The 18,315-nt window shown below is 47.0% G+C and overlaps 1 protein-coding gene across 1 annotated transcript in view; it reads left to right on the plus strand.

Annotated features, from left to right (window-relative positions):
- Positions 1-9,667: 9,667 nt before the first annotated feature.
- Positions 9,668-18,315, plus strand: part of ADSL (adenylosuccinate lyase) — a 22,971-nt gene continuing 14,323 nt past the window's right edge. The window contains exons 1-4 of the mRNA XM_026448466.2: positions 9,668-9,999; positions 13,268-13,471; positions 16,546-16,590; positions 17,790-17,869. Coding sequence (XP_026304251.1) covers positions 9,847-9,999; positions 13,268-13,471; positions 16,546-16,590; positions 17,790-17,869 — 482 coding nt within the window. The 5' untranslated portion in view covers positions 9,668-9,846. The remainder of the gene's footprint in view (positions 10,000-13,267; positions 13,472-16,545; positions 16,591-17,789; positions 17,870-18,315) is intronic.

The following is an 18,315-nucleotide window of genomic DNA, read 5'->3' on the forward strand; positions in this document are numbered from 1 at the left end:
TATTTTATTTTTTTATTTATTTTTGAGATGGAGTCTCACTGTCGCCCAGGCTAGAGTGCAGTGGCCGGATCTCAGCTCACCACAACCTCTGTCTCCCGGGTTCAAGCGATTCTCCTGCCTCAGCTTCCCGAGTAGCTGGGATTACAGACACACGCCACCACACCCAGCTAATTTGTGTGTGTTTAGTAGAGACAGGGTTTCACCATGTTGGCCAGGCTGGTTTCGAACTCCTGACCTCAGGTGATCTGCCCGCCTCAGCCTCCCAAAGTGCTGGGATTAGTGGCATGAGCCACCGTGCCCAACTGGCTCAGAATAATTTAATTAGCCAATAGAAGGTTGCACTGATTGGGTGCTTACTATAAGCCGAGCACTATTCTAAGCATGTGATGTCTATGCATTCTGTTCACTGAAACTCACTGTCATGGGTGAAACCAAAATAGGAAACCAGATTGGAATCAAAACTTATACCAAGGCTGGGCGCAGTGGCTCATGCTTGTAATCCCAGTATTTTGGGAGGCCAAGGTGGGCAGATCACTGGAGTTCCGGAGTTTGAGACCAGCTAGGCCAACATGGTGAAACCCTGTCTCTACTAAAAATACAAAAATTAGCCAGGTGTGGTGGTGCATGCCTGTAATGCCAGATACTTGGGAGCCTGAGACAGGAGAATCACTTGAACCCAGGAGGCGGAGATTGCAGTTAGCCGAGATTGCGCCATTGCACTTCAGCCTGGGTGACAAAGCGAGACTACGTCTTAAAAAAAAAAAAGTTATGCCCAAATGCCTCTGCTGAAAAATACCTGGATTCTGAGAAAAGGTCTTAAAGAAGGCCTGTTGTACAAAGTGGTAGGCCATGTGCCATCGCGTCTGTCATCACAAAAGAAGTAAACCTTGAAAAACGGGTAAGAAGAGACGCACCAGCTGTTCAAAAACATGGAGGGCCTGCCTGTCACAGGTAGGTGCTCTTACTGAGATCATTGCAGAGACTATAAAGACCTTTGTTACCAAAGGCTTTGTTTTAAATTTGAATTATCTTAAAAATGTATGAATGGCTAAGGAGTAATATGTTGTGGAATTAAAGGTGATTGTTAAGACTTTGGCGTCTGACCCAGTTTTCCTCATCACAGATGTGTCCTTCCATCATCTTGGGTGACTTTAGTGTCCACATGGAAAATCCACCTATGACTTGAGCTTCTGAACCCTTCCTCCAGCCCACCCCAGCCACACATACCCATGCTCACCCAAAATTGCTCTCCTCCAGAGTCACTAATTTCAGCATCCTGGACCATGACCTCCTCTCATCCCTACTGGCTCCCACTCCTCTGGCTATGTTGACTTCATCAACCATACCCACCTAATCCAGTTTAGATTCTGTAGCCTGTAATTTCAGTAACACGCTTGCTAATACCCATACTTTACCTGCCGCTCTGTTTTCTTGACACCTACCTGACCACATTCCCACTTTGTCCCCCTGCACCCAAAAGCAGCCCAGCATTGCTGGAAAAAAAAAAAAAAAAGTCACTACAGGGCGTATGAGGACTTCCGTAAATCCACTGTAACCTACCCCCTAGTGAGACCTTGACACTGTCCAGCAGGCTTCCTGTGTTCTCTGATCAGCTCACTCTACCACTTCTTTCCCAATTACGTTGTTTATTTTAGAGGCAAGGTCTGTGTTGCCCAGGCTGGAGTGTAGTGGTGTGATCATAGTTCACTGTAACCTCGACCTTCTGGGTTCAAGTGATCCTCCTGCCCCAACCCCTGGAGTAACTAGGATTACAGGTGTGTGCCACCACACCTGGCTAATTTTTTGTAGAGATGAGGTCTCACTGTGTTGCCCAGGCTGGCCTTATCCTTCTGCCTCAGCCTCCCAAAGTGCTGGGATTACAAAAGTGAGCCACCATGTGCAGCTACCCTTCCCAATTTAAGACCTTTTCTGATTTCAAATCTTAACGCCCTTTCTCCCTCAACTGAGGACTTTGCCTACTAGTACACAGATAAAATTAGAGTTATCAGAAAAATGCCCTCAAATTCCTGCTTTCAAACTATGAGAGAGAGGTCTGTCTCCCTTCTTATTCTGGTTCCTTCTCCGTTGCTCAGGATCCTTCCTTTCTTGCCTTCTGGTAACTTTTACCTCTGTTACCCATTCTGTCTCCATGTGTTCACTGGGGCCCTCGCTCCCTCCACATGCTCAAGTCCATCCCATAATAAAGCTCATATTCCAGCTGCTGCCTTGCCAACTGCTGCCACAGTTTTACTCTCCAGAAATGTTCTCGCTTCTGCTTACAGTCTTCCAATCTGGTTTCTGCACCTATCATTTCACTAAAAGAGCTTTCTTGAAGGTCACTAACAAGTCCCTAAGTCCAGTGGACATGACCATTTGCCTTTATAAGACCACAAATCCTAGATTTCCTTCTGTGTTCTGATGTGTTCCTCTGTCTCCTGTATCTCTCACGCTTTCATCCTCACCTAGCCAGGAAATGTTGGGTTGCATCAGTGCTCAAACCCAGGCCTTCCTTTGTTTGCTGTATACTAGGGTCTTACTCTGTTGTCCAGGCTGGACTGCAGTGGCACAGTCATAGCTCATAGCAGCCCCCAAGTCCTGGACTCAAGTGATCCTCCTGTCCCAGCCTCCCAAGTAGCTGGGACTACAGGCGTGCACCACCATGACCAGCTACTTAAATTTTTATTTTATTTTTTTTTTTGTTAGAGACAGGGTCTTGCAGTTTTACCCAGGCTGGTCTCAAACTCCTGGCCTCCAGCGATCCTTCCACTTTGGCCTCCCCCAAGTGCTGGATTACAGTCATGAGCCATCATGCCAGCCCATTCGTTTTTCTTAGCTACACCAAGCTCATGCCCCCTCAAGGCTGTAAACACTTGTTTCCTGTGCCTGGAATGCCCTTTCCCCTGGGTATTTGCCTGGTCTCTGCCCAAATGTGAGACCTTGCCCGATTATCCTATCCAAAAACGGTTGTCAGAACTCTCAGACCCACCCTGTTTCTATGCTCGTCTTGCTACATTTTCTTCATAAAACTTAACCACTCTGTAAAATTGTCTTATTTCTTCATTTTCCATCTCCCGTATTGGAATATAAGCACCAAAAAGGGCAGGTTCACCTGCTCCGGGGCCTAAAGCCTCTGTGACTTTAACCATCTATATGTGAATGACTCCTAAATTCATATCCAACCCTCACCATTGAGCTCCAGACCTGTTTGTATAATTGTCTACTCAACATTTCCAAGTACTTTTTTTTTTTTTCTTTTTGAGACGGGAGTCTCACTCAATTGCCCAGGCTAGAGCGCAGTGGCATGATCTCAGCTCACGGCAACTTCCGCATCCCGGGTTCAAGTGATTCTGCCTCAGCCTCCCAGTGGCTGGGATTACAGGCGCCCACCACCACGCCCGGCTTATTTTTCTGAATTGTTAATAGAGACAAGGTTTCACCATTTTGGCCAGGCTGGTCTCGAATGCCCGACCTCAAATGATTCGCCTGCCTCGGCCTCCCAAAGTGCTGGGAGCACTTAGCTTATCTTAATGATACTGCAAACTCAATAAATCCAAAACAGAATTTGACCTGCCTGCATGCCCCACCCCCAACCCTGTGGTAACTGGCATCACCCATCCACCCAACAATAAAACCTAAAAACCTAGGAGGATTCTTGGACTTTGCTGCTTCCTTTCCTTCCTTAACTAATTCTTCACCAAGCTGGGTTGATTGTACCTCTTCATCTCTTTTCTTCCTTTCTTTGGCCACTTCTGTTGTCCAAGCTAGATCACCTACACCATTAGGTCTTAACTAGTTCGCTGCATTAGCCTGGCTGGTTTCTCACTTGATGTTCACTCCAGTACCCCCACCTCCAATACATTCTATATGTAATTGCAGGGATGATCCATTTCAAAGCATAAACCTGATGAAGCCTGGTGCAGTGACTCACGCCTAAAATCCTAGCACTTTGAGAAGCTGAGGCAGGAGGACTGCTTGAACCCAGGAGTTCAAGACCAGTCTGGCAGCATGGTGAGACCCTCTCTCTAAAAAACTGAAAAAGTAGCCAGGTGTAGTGGTGCGCACCTATAGGCTCAGCTACTCGGGAGGTTGAGGTGGGAGGATCACTTGAACCCAGATCAAGGCTACAGTGAGCCATGGTTGTGCCACTGCACTCCAGCCTGGGGGACAGAGCAAGACCCTGTCTCAGAGAAAAAAAAAGAAAACTGATGAATTTTGAAAATTTTTATGAAGATGGGGGTCTCACTTTCTTGCCAAGTCTGGTCTTAAACTCCTGGCCTCAAGGGATCCTCCCACCTCAGCCTCCCAAAGTGCTGGGATTACAGGCATGAGCCACTGCACCTGGGCGAGAAACTAGGTTTTTAAAAGCTTGAAATAAAAGCAGAAAACACTCAGAAGACATGTTCATTGAATTAGGGCTCAAGAAACAAAATTTCTATTTAGAGATGTTGCTGTAGGTAACAGTGAAAGCCAGCTGGAAGTGTCTATGTAGCGGCCTTTAAAGATCAAGAGTCAAAACTTTGAAGAGCCTGTGGACTCAGAAGGTAAGTCTTGCAGATGTGCAAGGGGTGTCCAAGGGGAGGAAAGGTGAATCCAAAAAAAGGTTTTTTTTTTTTTTTTTTTTTTTTTTTTTGAGACGGAGTCTCACTCTGTCACCCAGGCTGGAGTGCAATGGCACTATCTCGGCTTACTGCAACCTCCACCTCCCAGGTTCAAGCAATGCTCTTGCCTCAGCCTCCTGAGTAGCTGGGATTACAAACACCCGTCACCACGCCCGACTAATTTTTTTTTTTTTTTTTTTATTAGAGGTGGGGTTTCACCATGTTGGCCAGGCTGGTTTTCAACTCCTGACCTCAAGTCATCCACCCACCTCAGCCTCCCAAATGGATCAAATCTTGAGGAAACCTCCCCTACTTCTTTTCCAGGAGTGAGAGGAGAAGCCTCTTCAAAAGGCAACTAAGAGGCCGGGCGCATTGACTCACGCCTGTAATCCCATCACTTTGGGTGGCTGAGGTGGACTGATCGCTTGAGCTCAGGAGTTCAAGACCAGCCTGGGCAACATAACAAGACCCTATCTCTGCCAAAAATAGCTGGGCATGATGGTGCGTGCCTATGGTCTCAGGTACCTGGGAGGCTGAGACAAGAGGATTGCTTGAGCCCAGGAGGTTGAGGATGCAGTGAGCCGTGATCATGCCACTGCACTCCAGCCTGAGTGACACAGCAAGACCCTGTCTCAAAACAAAAAACAAAACCAAAAAGACTAAGCAGTCAGAAAGGGGGAAAAATCAGTACAGTTTAGTTTTCAACGCAGACAGGAGGGAAATTGTCAAAAATGCTAAATACTTAGCCAGGAGGGATGAATGAGTAGAGGAAAAAGAAAAAAAAAAAAAGTATTTGGTTCAAAAGTCAAAATGACATAAAGATGTACATTGGGAAATTCTGCTACTAGTACTGTCCTTGTCTATTCCATTCCCTGCATCATTCCCCACACCTTTAATGAGGCAAACAAGTACATATTATGGAAAAGGACATTTTGATTGGTCTGTTAGAGAAGGTTATTGGTAATTAAGAATAGTTTGATTTGTAAGAAGGGGAGAGAGCAGAAGTTGCACCTCAGTGCTAAAGAATAAAGTAGAGTGGGAAACGATTTGTTGAGCGCAGGAGTCCCAGACAGTGAGCTAGGGAGCCAGCGTCTATTTTTGCTATTGCATCTAACACCTGGGATCATCAGTCACATTTTGTAGGCGAGAAGACTCATGTGCTGAAAGATAAGTAACTTCCCCAAGTAACACAGCTAATAAGTGGTAGTGCCAGGAATGGTTGGTGAAGAGGCAGACAGAAAATGAGGACTCCATGTTAAGGAGTTACCAGGGCAAGTGAAGATGTTCCTATAGTGGGAGAGACCTAGGCATTTACAAACAGGAACAACCCTCAGAGGAGCTGAGTGCAGTGGCTCACGTCTGTGATCCCATCCATTCGGGAGGCTGAGGTGGGACGATCACTTGAGGCCAGAAGTTTGAGACCAACTGGGCAACATAACAAGACCCCGTCTCTATGTTAATAAGTAAACAAAAGTAGATGAAGGCGATGGCATGTGCCTGTAGTCCTAGCTTCTGGGGAAGCTGAAGTAGGAGGATTGCTTGTGCACAGGAGTTCAAGGCAGCAGTGAGCTATGATCATGCCACTGTCTTCTAGCCTGGGTGACCCCATTTCCTTTTTTTTTTTTTTTTTTTTTTTTTTTTGAGACGGAGTCTTGCTCTGTCGCCCAGGCTGGAGTGCAGTGGCGTGATCTCGGCTCACTGCAAGCTCCGCCCCCCGGGTTCACGCCATTCTCCTGCCTCAGCCTCCCGAGTAGCTGGGACTACAGGCGCCCGCCACCATGCCCGGCTAATTTTTTTTTGTATTTTCAGTAGAGACGGGGTTCCACCGTGTTAGCCAGGATGGTCTCGATCTCCTGACCTCGGGATCCGCCCATCTTGGCCTCCCAAAGTGCTCGGATTACAGGCGTGAGCCACCACACCCCGACAGACCCCATTTGTAAGAAAATAGCCTGAGACAAGGTTTTGAAAAATAAAAGAGGAGAAGGGAGACAGAACTGGGGTGATGAGAGATACAAGACAAAATTATCGAGCAAGATCTTTTCCCGAATGAGGAAGAAGTCTCGGGTAGAAACTTGTTTGGAGGAGGAAAAGTAACCACAAAGTGAAACAGAGGAAGAAGAGAAGGCTAGAAGACTGAGATCATTGAGTTTACAATGGGCATGGGTGTGCATGCTCTGGTTTCTCTTCAGATTGTATTAGTCTTTCCACCTCTTACAAGGGGCATTGGTGGAAAATGAGGAAAGTAAATTTATCACAGTATATCCAAGCAATGAGTGCGTGGGAAGCACTCTCCAAACAAAGAGTGGGGAGTTTCATGGAGCAAATTCTTCATCTTTCCAGAACTATGATTGCCCTCACCCCCAAAAACAGTCTTCTGCAGTTCAAGAGGGGAGGTGGAAGAAGACTTCGGTGATGAGCCCAGGTGACTGACAGGCTTCTCTGATGGCCTGAATATTCTGAAATTGGCACTGTAGTCAATTCTGACAGCTAACTCTGGAGTTCTGGTGGAGACATGAACAAGCCAGGGAATGAGGACACCGAGGAGGTGTGGAGGAAGAGGAAGTATAGTGTCAGAATCTAATGTGTAGCATGGCTATTGTGGGCGGTATTTCTCTTACTGGGCTAGGCTCCTTTGGGGCAGCATTTATTCATCCAGCAAACATTTACTGAGCACCTATGCTATGCCAGGTTTGGAGCTTAGTGCCAGGAACAGAGACATGATCTCTTGCCCCGAGTTTGCCATCAATGACCAAGGCAAGCAACACTGAATTCTGGTAAGAGTTTTGAAACAAGCCAGGAGGTCTCAGCATCTAGCCGGGCGTGGTGGCTCACGCCTGTAATCCCAGCACTTTGGGAGGCTGAGGCGGGTGGATCACCTGAGGTTGGGAGTTCAAGACCAGCCTGACCAACATGGAGAAACCCCGTCTCTACAAAAATAAAAATAAAATAAAATAAACAAAATTAGCCAGGCGTGGTGGCACATGCCTGTAATCCCAGCTACTCAGGAGGCTAAGGCGGGAGAATCACTCGAACTCGGGAGGTGGAGGTTGCAGTGAATGGAGATCGCACCATTGCACTCCAGCCTGGACAACAAGAGTGAAACTCCGTCTCAAAAAAAAAAAGAGAATCCGGGAGGTCACTCAGCATCTAAGAAAGCCCAGAGGTGGGGAGGGAGAACACCATCATGGGTGCTCCATAGGTTTTTCAGTAAATCTGTGAATGAAAACAGGAACGGGAAGATGACTGGAAAAGAAGTTATTGTCAAAGAAAAGATCTTGAAGCCTTGAGATCTAAGCATGTACTTTTATTTATTTATTTATTTTTGAGTCGGAGTCACACTCTGTTGCCCAGGCTGGAGTGCAGTGGCACGATCTCGGCCCACTGCAACCTCCACCTCCTGAGTTCAGGTGATTCTCCTGCCTTAGCCTCCTGAGTAGATTACAGACACCTGCCACCACGCCTGACTAATTTTTGTATTTTGAGTAGAGATGGGGTTTCACCATGTTGGCCAGACTGGTCTCGAACTCCTGACCTCAGGTGATCCACCTGCCTCAGCCTCCCAAAGTGCTGGGATTACAGGTGTGAGCCACCACGCCTGGCCCTTAATCATGTACTTTTAATATTCTAGAAATACTATGGCTATTGGAAAAGGGAAGTTAACTCTCAGCAAATAAACTAGGAGTTCAAATTGGAATTCCTCCACAGGTCTCATTTCAGTAAGGCACTCAGAAACAGGTAATTTCAAAGCAGCACAGTACTGGGCAATCTTCCCGCCTCGGCCTCTCAAAGTGCTGGGATTACAGGCGTGAGCCACCACACCTGGCTTGAGTGTCTTTCGATTCCTCACATAAAAGGCAGAGAGCTAGGAGTTAAGTGCAGATGGAGAGGGTGCAGGCACCCGGATCTTTTTGTTTGTTTTGTTTTTGAGACAGGGTCTCTGTTGCCTAAGCTGTAGTGGCACAATCATGGCTTACTGCAGCCTCAACATCCTGGGCTCAAGTGATTCTCCCACCTCAGCCTCCCAAGTAGCTGGGACTACAGGTGCACACCACCAGGCCCAGTTAATTTTTGTGTTTTTTGTAGAGACCGTGTTTCATCATGTTGCTCAAGCTGGTCTCCAACTCCTGGACTCAAATGATCTGTCCAGCTCAGCCTCCAAAGTGATGGGATTACAGGCGTGAGTCACCGTGCCCAGCTGAGACACCTGGCTCTTAACAGCTCCAGATGAACCCCTTCCCGTATGATCACCCCACTGGCACTACAGACCGAGCAACATAGCAAGACCCTGTCAAAAACATAACAAAAGGGCCATTTGAGTGTCTCTATTTCTATCTATTAAATTTTTTTATTTTTTGGAGACAGGGTCTCGCTCTGTCGCCCAGGCTGGAGTGCAGTGGCATGATCTTGGCTCACTGCAACCTCCGCCTCCCGAGTTCAAGAAATTCTCCTGTCCCAGCCTCCCAAGTAGCTGGGACTACAGGCACACGCCGCCACGCCCGACTAATTTTTTGTATTTTAGTAGAGACAGGGTTTCACTGTGTTGCCCAGGCTGGTCTCAAACTCCTGAGTTTAGGCAATCTGCCTGCCGCGGCCTCTCAAAGTGCTAGGATTACAGGCGTAGGCCACCGCATCCAGCTTACTGGGGGTGCAGTAAATGCCGATTTCCCTTGGGTATCTTCATTTCTCCTTAGAGCCGAGCTCTGTGCGAGGCGGGCAGGAGTGGGTGGGGCGACAGCAATAAGAGTAACAGCAAGCGCACACACGGCCTTCCAAGTGTGCCAGACACCGCTCTAACACTGAATCCGCACAACCAGAAAGGCAGGCCTTTTTTTTTTTTTTTTAAGAGATGGGAGGGTCTCCCAGTGATGCCCAGGCTAGTCTCGATCTGCTGGCCTCAAGCGATCCTCCCGTCTGGGGCCCCCACAGTGCTGGATTACAAGCGTGAGCCACCGTGCCTGGCCAGGGCAAGTCTTAATGTAGCTCTTTTCAGACAGGAAAACGAAAGTGTAGCGCGGCTAAGTAACGTAGGAAGCACCAATCCTGTTTCTGGTCAAAGAAGCGAACCACGTCAACTCTCAGGCAGAAGCAGCCGAGATTATCCGCAGCCGGCAGCGCCCAGGGCGCCCGGAACCCAGAAAGCTGGACCGCTTGAGGGAAGTCCCGCCCCGCCCCGTCCTGCACCGGCCTCCGGGTTTCCGCTTCCGCTCTTCCCAGGTCCAGTCCATCCTGGCGGGGTCGCGGGGTCGGGATGGCTGCTGGAGGCGATCATGGTTCGCCCGACAGCTACCGCTCACCTCTTGCCTCCCGCTATGCCAGCCCGGAGATGTGCTTCGTGTTTAGCGACAGGTATAAATTCCGGACATGGCGGCAGCTGTGGCTGTGGCTGGCGGAGGCCGAGCAGGTAAGGGACCCTGGGCTGAGGGGCTGGGCCGGGAGGGACGGGCCCGCCCCAGCACGTGCCGGGCTCTGTGCCGGGCTGGGCTCAGCCACCCCGGAGCTGCGGTCGGGCTATTTTCAGCTGGGTGTTCCTTGTCCTGAGGAGCTGCGGCCCCAGGAAAGCAAGGGCAGGTGGCCCGGGAGCCGCCACCTGTTGCCTTACGTGTTCTTAGTCCGAGAGGATTCGAGACGCGGCGGAGGCTGGGAGAAATTCAGCCTGTAGTTTCAGAGAATTCACCTTGGTCATCCCCGCAGGAGTACGCTGCTAACCACAGACACCGAGCGCTTGTTTCATACCGTTGTGTTCATTATTTCACGCATCTTTTCTCGTGTAATCCATGAAGATCTTGCAGGCTTGATGGTGTTTTTCCCACATTGCAAAGGAGAACACCAAGCCCGGACAGCTTGTTGTTTGCCCTAGCCCATGCAGCTATTAAGAGCGGAACTGGGATTTGAACCTGGGTGCAGTCCAGAGCCTGAGCTGAGCACGTAGCCCCTTGGTCTTCCACAGTGCCTATGTAGTTAGTGACAAGTGACAAGACTGGAATGCGTCTTTTCTAGGACACCATTTCCTCCTCACTGGCCTGCGCTTTGCCTCTGAGGAGAAGACTCTAGGTAGGGGTTTATTAAACGGGTTTTATAGTTTCTTTTCTAAGGGCTGTTTGAGAACTCCTTAGCCCAGCGGTTTCAGAAATAGCTCCAGAAGAGTTGAAGCAAACTGAAGGTGATCCAGAGAGTGATAATGTTTCTCCTCAAGTTTCAGAGGAAAGTGCCCCAACGAGCAAGTTGGCAATGCCCTATCAAACGGCACAGTAAACACGGAAACAATTTGAGTTTGTGTCTAGGACCTGTACAATGGAACTCTCGAAACAGGAAACTTTCATTCTAGATTCCCTGCCCTCCCCTTAATCACTGCCCTCCAAAATATTGGGCTATACACTACAATAATAGCAGACATTCATATAGTGCCTTCTGAGACCCAGGTACTGTCTTTTTTTTTTTTTTTTTAATTATTATTATACTTTAAGTTCTAGGGTACCTGCGCATAACGTGCAGGTTTGTTACATATGTATACTTGTGCCATGTTGGTGTGCTGCACCCATCAACTCGTCAGCACCCATCAACTCGTCATTTACATCAGGTATAACTCCCAATGCAATCCCTCCCTCCTCCCCCCTCCCCATGATAGGCCCCGGGGTGTGATGTTCCCCTTCCCGAGTCCAAGTGATCTCATTGTTCAGTTCCCACCTATGAGTGAGAACATGCGGTGTTTGGTTTTCTGTTCTTGGGATAGTTTGCTGAGAATGATGGTTTCCAGCCAGGTACTGTCTTAACCGTTTACACATGGTCGCTCATTAATCCTCCAAACAACCCTGAAGAGTAAGTATTAAATACTATTACTGTATCTATTTTACAGATGAAAGAATGGAGCATCAAGTTAATAAACTGTTGGCGTAGATAGCGATAGTAGTAGACCTTAATCGTGTTGTGGTTTGTGATGTACTAGTGTGTACTCTTTCTATTTCATCTGATACGCCATTCTGTAGATGAGGGTAGTGGTGAGGGTAGTGGTACTCAAGACTTTGCCAGGGTCACCAAAGCTAGTAAATGGCTTCAAGCTGGAGTTGGAATGTAGAGTCTGAGTACGTCTTCTTTCCTCTGTTTGCCTGAAACACATACACTTTTGGCTTTGGATTATCTGTTAGGTCAAATTTACCATAAATTGCGTAATAACTTAGTAGCTAAGAAAAAACTTGGAGAGTAAGAGATTAGGAGGAATGCAGAAAATTCGTTGTAAGGAAAGTATGACTTTTGAAAAGATACATTGCTTGAGGGGAGGAAGCAGTATGGCCATGCTGCCCTCTGCTGCTTTGCTTTGGAAGGAGCCAAGAGGTGTCCTGTCTTCTGTGACTGTAAAGTTCCAGGCAGTTCTGCCACATGTGGCTGCCGAGTACTTGAAATGCAGCTAGTGTGACTGAGAAACTGACTTTTTGCTTTTATTTGTTTTTGTTTAGTTTTTGAGACTGTGTCTGGCTGTGTTGCCCAGGCTGGAGTGCAGTGGCACAATCTCGGTTCATTGCAACCTCTGCGTCCTGGGCTCAAGCTGTCCTCCCACCTCAGCCTCCCAAGCTGGAACTAGAGGTGCACGCCACCATGGCTGGCAAATTTTTGTGTTTTTTTTGTAGAGACGGGTCTCACTGTGTTTTCCAGTGTGGTCTAGAACTTCTGTACTCAAGCGATCCACCTGCCTTGGCCTCCCAAAGATGTGAGCCACCATACCTGGCCTGACTTTTTGCTTATAAATATTTTCCAATACTTTTTAATTAATCAAATTAAATTGAATAGCCATATCTGGCTAGTAGCTCCTCTCTTGGATAAAAAAGGTCTAAGATGTAATATCCTTCCCCGAGTCACTGTTTGCAAGTTTCAAGTGAGGTTTAAATCAGTTTCACCACTGTTTATATTCAACCCTTGGATCCAAGTTCCGAGCTGCCTGTGGGTTGCCAGCTGTTTTTTGCAGCCTAATTTTTCCTGTGATGGATGAATGTAAGATATTGACGTGTTTATTTTCTCATCAGTATCTCCTGAAATTGCTTTCAGTTGCACTCATTTGCTGTACATAATTTCCTGGCAAAACTACTTACAGAATTCTTAAATTTGGTTTCTCTAAGTAAATCCATCTAAGTAACATGGCCACCACCGTGCCAAGCACTAAGGATTAAACAATAAATAAAACAAAGCTCCTCAAGAAGTATTCATTCTAGAGGGAAATGACAGGTTAATAAATACGTAAAAAATGTCATGTGGTTTTTAAGTGCTGTAAATAAAACCAGGCCAGGGATAGAGAGTGACACAGAGGGTGTTTTACACTGAAGTCAGGGATGACCTCTCTGAGGAGATGACATTTGATTCCAGAGACCAGAATGTGTGAGGGAGTGAACCTAGCAGAGGTCTTGGGCAGAAGTAACAGTCAAGAGCAGGATTATGTTGTTTTATTTCTTGGAGCTTTCTTAGAGTATACTTGACCATGATTCATTGAGAAAGTCTCCCACCACCCCTCGACCCCACTAACCCTGGCCAGTGTTCTTTCAACTTGGTTGCCTTAAATTTTAATTTGAGGGTTGGGAGATAGGGTATTGCTGCTAACATGAATCATTTTTTTTCCTTGGTGCCACTTCATTCAAATAACTGTGACACTGAGTCTATTTTATTTTATTTTGCCTATTCTGCAGACATTGGGTTTGCCTATCACAGATGAACAAATCCAGGAGATGAAATCAAACCTGGACAACATCGACTTCAAGATGGCAGCTGAGGAAGAGAAACGATTACGACATGATGTGATGGCTCACGTGCACACATTTGGCCACTGCTGTCCAAAAGCTGCAGGCATTATTCACCTTGGTGCCACTTCTTGCTATGTTGGAGACAATACTGTAGGTGCCCGTGTTGTTTATACTTAAAACTCAGTCTCTAGAATGTATTTGTCAATTTTATTTGATGTTGTCCAGTTTAGGAAGTGAAACTATAGATCTTTTTTTTTTCTTTTTGAGACAGAGTCTCCCTCTGTTGCCCAGGCTGGAGTGCAGTGGCGCAATCTGAGCTCACTGCAGGCTCCACCTCCCAGGTTCACTCCATCCTCCTGCCTCAGCCTCCCGAGTAGCTGGGACTACAGGCACCCACCACCACGCCCGGCTAAGTTTTTTGTATTTTTTCAGTAGAGACGGCGGGTTTCACCCTGTTAGCCAGGATGATCTCGATCTCCTGGCCTCGTGATCCGCCTGCCTAAGCCTCCCTAAGTGTTGGGATTACAGGCGTGAGCCACCACGCCAGCCAAATCTTTATTTTTAAAGGTATCTTGGTTGAAAATGCTGAGGAATTTTTTCAGCTTCTACTGTCCTTCCAATCTAAACTGTAAGCACCAAATGACCTCTATAAAATAAGACCTACAGATCCTGCTTATGCATTGGTTTGCTGGATATAAGCTAAGAACTTAGCATTTTAATGGCTGAGATAATTTTTCAAAGGAATTTTTTTTTTTTTTTTTTTTTTTTTTGAGACAGAGTCTTGCTGTGTCACCCAGGCAGGAGTGCAGTGGTGCCATCTTGCTCACTGCAACCTCTGCCTCCCAGGTTCAAGCAATTCTCGTGTCTCAACCTCCCCGGTAGCTGGGATTACAGGCACTCGCCACCGTGCCTGGCTAATTTTTGTCTTTTTAGTGGAGAGGGATTTCACCATGTTCGTCAGGCTGTTCTTGAAGTCCTAGCCTCAGGTCGTCTGCCCACCTTGGCCTTCCAAAGTGCTGGGATTACAGGCGTGAGCCACTGCGCCCGGCCTTCAAAGGACTTGTAAAATCCTTTGAAGACCTTTGAAGGACTCTGAAGTCCTTCAAAGACCCTGTCTCAAAAAAAAATGCTTTGAGATAGGGTCTCGCTTCTGTCACCTAGGCTGGAGTGCAGTGACACGAACATGGCTCACTGCAGCCTTGACCTTCTGGGCTCAAGCGATTCTCCCACCTCAGGCTCCTGAGTAACTGGGACCACAGGCATGTGCCATTGCACTGGGCTAATTTAAAAAAAATTTTTTTTTTTTTTTTTTTTTGGAGACAGTTTTGCTCTTGTAGCCCAGGCTGGAGTGCGATGGCACGATCTTGGCTCACTGCAACCTCCGTCTCCCAGGTTCAAGCGATTCTCCTGCCTCAGCCTCCCTAGTAGCTGGGATTACAGGGGCCTGCCACCACGCCCAGCTAATTTTTTTTATTTTTAGTAGAAACAGGGTTTCACTATGTTGGCCAGGCTTGTCTCGAACTCTTGACCTCAGGCGATCTACCTGCCTCAGCCCCCTCAAAGTGCTGGGATTACAGGCATAAGCGACCACGCCTGGCAAATTTTTAAAATATTTATAGAGACAGTGTTTCACCATGCTGCCCAGAATGGCCTTGAACTCCTGTGTTCAAACAGTTGTCCTGCCTCAGCCTCCGAAATCCTGGGACTGCAGAAGTGAGCCACCGCACCTGACCTAGCCTGTGCTCTTAATCAGAGTATACCCATGGGGTTTGAAGTTAGCTTCCAGATAAATGTCCAATTTGGGAATAAGCCAGTAATTTTTAAATTGCCCCAAATGCTTTCATTTAGTCTTTTTTTTTTTTTTGAGGCGGAGTCTTGCTCTGTCGCCCGGACTGGAGTGCAGTGGCCGGATCTCAGCTCACTTCAAGCTCCGCCTCCCGGGTTTACGCCATTCTCCTGCCTCAGCCTCCCGAGTAGCTGAGACTACAGGCGCCCACCACCTTGCCCAGCTAGTTTTTGTATTTTTAGTAGAGATGGGGTTTCACCGTGTTAGCCAGGATGGTCTCGATCTCCTGACCTCGTGATCTGCCCGTCTCGGCCTCCCAAAGTGCTGGGATTACAGGCTTGAGCCACCGCGCCCGGCCTCATTTAGTCTTAAATGAAACATAATTAAAGGCATCTTTGTGTAATTGGCGAGTCAGATAACGGGAGAAGAACAGTCTTCTTACTTGGAAAATCCTTTAAACAGTACCTAGTGTGTGGATGGGCTCAGTAATTACTGTTTCATATCAACATGTGTTGGAGCTACCTGAAAGATGTACATCTTAAGATAACCTTCCTCAAAAGCATCTTTACGTTTCCTAAACCTTGATATTCTGGGTCATTCCTTTCCTTGTTAGCAACTGTAGGCAGGAAAAAACCGAGAAGGCTGGGCGCGGTGGCTCACACCTGTAATTCCAGCACTTTGGGAGGCCGAGGTGGGCGGATCACGAGGTCAGGAGATCGAGACCATCCTGGCTAACGGTGAAACCCTGTCTCCACTAAAAATACAAAAAATTAGCCGGGTGTGGTGGCGGGCACCTGTAGTCCCAGCTGCTTGGGAGGTTGAGGCAAGAGAATGGCATGAACCTGGGAGGCAGAACTTTCAGTGAGCTGAGATTGCGCCACTGAACTCCAGCCTGAGCGACTGAGCAAGACTCCCAACTTAAAAAGAAAAAAAAGAAAAAAAGAAACGGGTGAGGAAAGTAATGGAATGTGCCATATGGAAGCTTCTCAGAAACTCAAGCACTCCTCTGAGAAAATATAAACCTTGTTGACTTACACATTTTCCAGTCATTTTTTTTTAATTGAAAAATTTTTTAATATTGGAGAGACAGTCTTGCTCTGTTACACAGACTGATCTTGAACTCCTGGCCTCAAGTAGTCCACCTGCTTTAGCATCCCAAAGTCCTGAGAATACAGGCATGTGCCACCATGCTGGGCTTTATAAGTATAAAGGTTTTGTTCCTTATAGATCCCAGTAGTACTGTTAAGCTGATGTGCTTTTCAAACAGTAATCAGGAAAGAACAACTTGTATTAGTATTTTCTGGCATGCTTAGTGGGTTGGTAATGGTGATATAGGCTGGTAGCTGAGCAACCCAGCGTTTTTGGCCAAAAAGTGTTACGTAATAATATTGTTTGAGCAAAGCTGCTTAATATAAGATCATTGCATTTTCTTTCATAGGACTTGATTATTCTTAGAAATGCACTTGACCTGCTTTTGCCAAAGGTAAGGAGTTGGGAGATGTTTCCTACCAACCCTAGATTCCCTATGATAGGAGATAGGCACCAGTTACAACTAAATCACAGTGTAAATTTTTACATAGAGCATCATTTTTTCAGGTGAACGACAACCCTGTGTTTAATCTGTAGAACTAATTGTTTCTTCTCCTTGTCCTTTCTTCTCTTCCTCCTCTTCCTCCTTTCTTTTTCTCTTCCTCCTTCTCCTTTCTTCTTCTTGAGACAGGGTCTCATTCTGTCAAGTGGCGTGATCACGGCTCATTGCAGCCTCCGCCTCCCAGGCTCAGACAATTCTGTCTCCATCTCCCAAGTAGGTGGGAGTACAGGTGCATGCCACCTCGCCTGCTTAATTTTTTGTAGAAATGGGTTTTTGCCATGTTGCCCAGGCTGGTCTCAAACCCTGAGCTCAGGGGATCCACCCGTCTTGGCCTTCCAAAGTGTTGGGATTACAGGTGTGAGCCACTGCACCCAGCTGTCTCTTTAAAAGACTCTTAAGTGAATGGTTTTTAAAGCATAGCCTTTTTTTTTTTTTTTTTTTTGAGATGAGTCTCGCTCTGTCCCCCAGGCTGGAGTGCAGTGGTGCAATCTCAGCTCACTGCAAGCTCCGCCTCCTGGGTTCACGCCATTCTCCTGCCTCAGTCTCCTGAGTAGCTGGGACTACAGGCACCCACCACTACGCCCAGCTAATTTTTTTGTATTTTTAGTAGAGACGGGGTTTCACTGTGTTAGCCAGGATGGTCTCAATCTCCTGACCTCGTGATCCACCTGTCTTGGCCTCCCAAAGTGCTGGGATTACAGGCGTGAGCCACCGCGCCCGGCCAGTTCTTCATTTTCACTGCTGTCATCCTTTCTTGCTTGTGGGGGCCTAAGCATAGCCTTTTAAATGAAGAGAGTGCAACCAAAGGCATGTTGCTGGGATATGTGGGTCAGGATTATGATTTTGTTCTGTTTTTCTGCCATGGTCTTAAAATAGTTCATGACATTTTAGGTAGTCAACTCAGTTTTCAAATTTTGGTTGCTATGAACTCTTCCAGGCAGTTTAGGATACAAAGATGGAAAGATATGGCTGCTGCCTTTCATGAGTTACAGGTCTAATTTTATACAAAATTATCTAAAAGTTTTGTTCCTAATTATGTAATGAACACAACCTGAATTCAACCTCTTTCTATCATATGATCTTTCTTGTAGCTTGCCAGAGTGATCTCTCGGCTTGCTGACTTTGCTAAGGAACGAGCCAGTCTACCCACGTTAGGTTTCACACATTTCCAGTAAGTGGTAAGATTACTTCTTGTTTATGTGCATATGGCTTTCAGCTACTTCTTGAGTTCTGTCTTTTCTACAGTAACTTTTGAGGTGAAGAATCTGAAAACATGATTTAAGTATAAGTAATTTGGGATGCTTATAAGGAATGAGCCTGATATCTACCTTAAGACATACTGGTAAGAGAGTAAATCTAGCCGGGCGCGGTGGCTCAAGCCTGTAATCCCAGCACTTTGGGAGGCTGAGACGGGCAGATCACGAGGTCAGGAGATCGAGACCATCCTGGCTAACACGGTGAAACCCCGTCTCTACTAAAAATACAAAAAACTAGCCGGGCGAGGTGGCGGGCGCCTGTAGTCCCAGCTGCTCCGGAGGCTGAGGCAGGAGAATGGCATAAACCCGGGAGGCGGAGCTTGAAGTGAGCTGAGATCCGGCCACTGCACTCCAGCCCGGG

This window comes from Piliocolobus tephrosceles, chromosome 19 (assembly GCF_002776525.5).
Source record: "Piliocolobus tephrosceles isolate RC106 chromosome 19, ASM277652v3, whole genome shotgun sequence".
In the NCBI taxonomy this organism is placed as follows: domain Eukaryota; kingdom Metazoa; phylum Chordata; class Mammalia; order Primates; family Cercopithecidae; genus Piliocolobus; species Piliocolobus tephrosceles.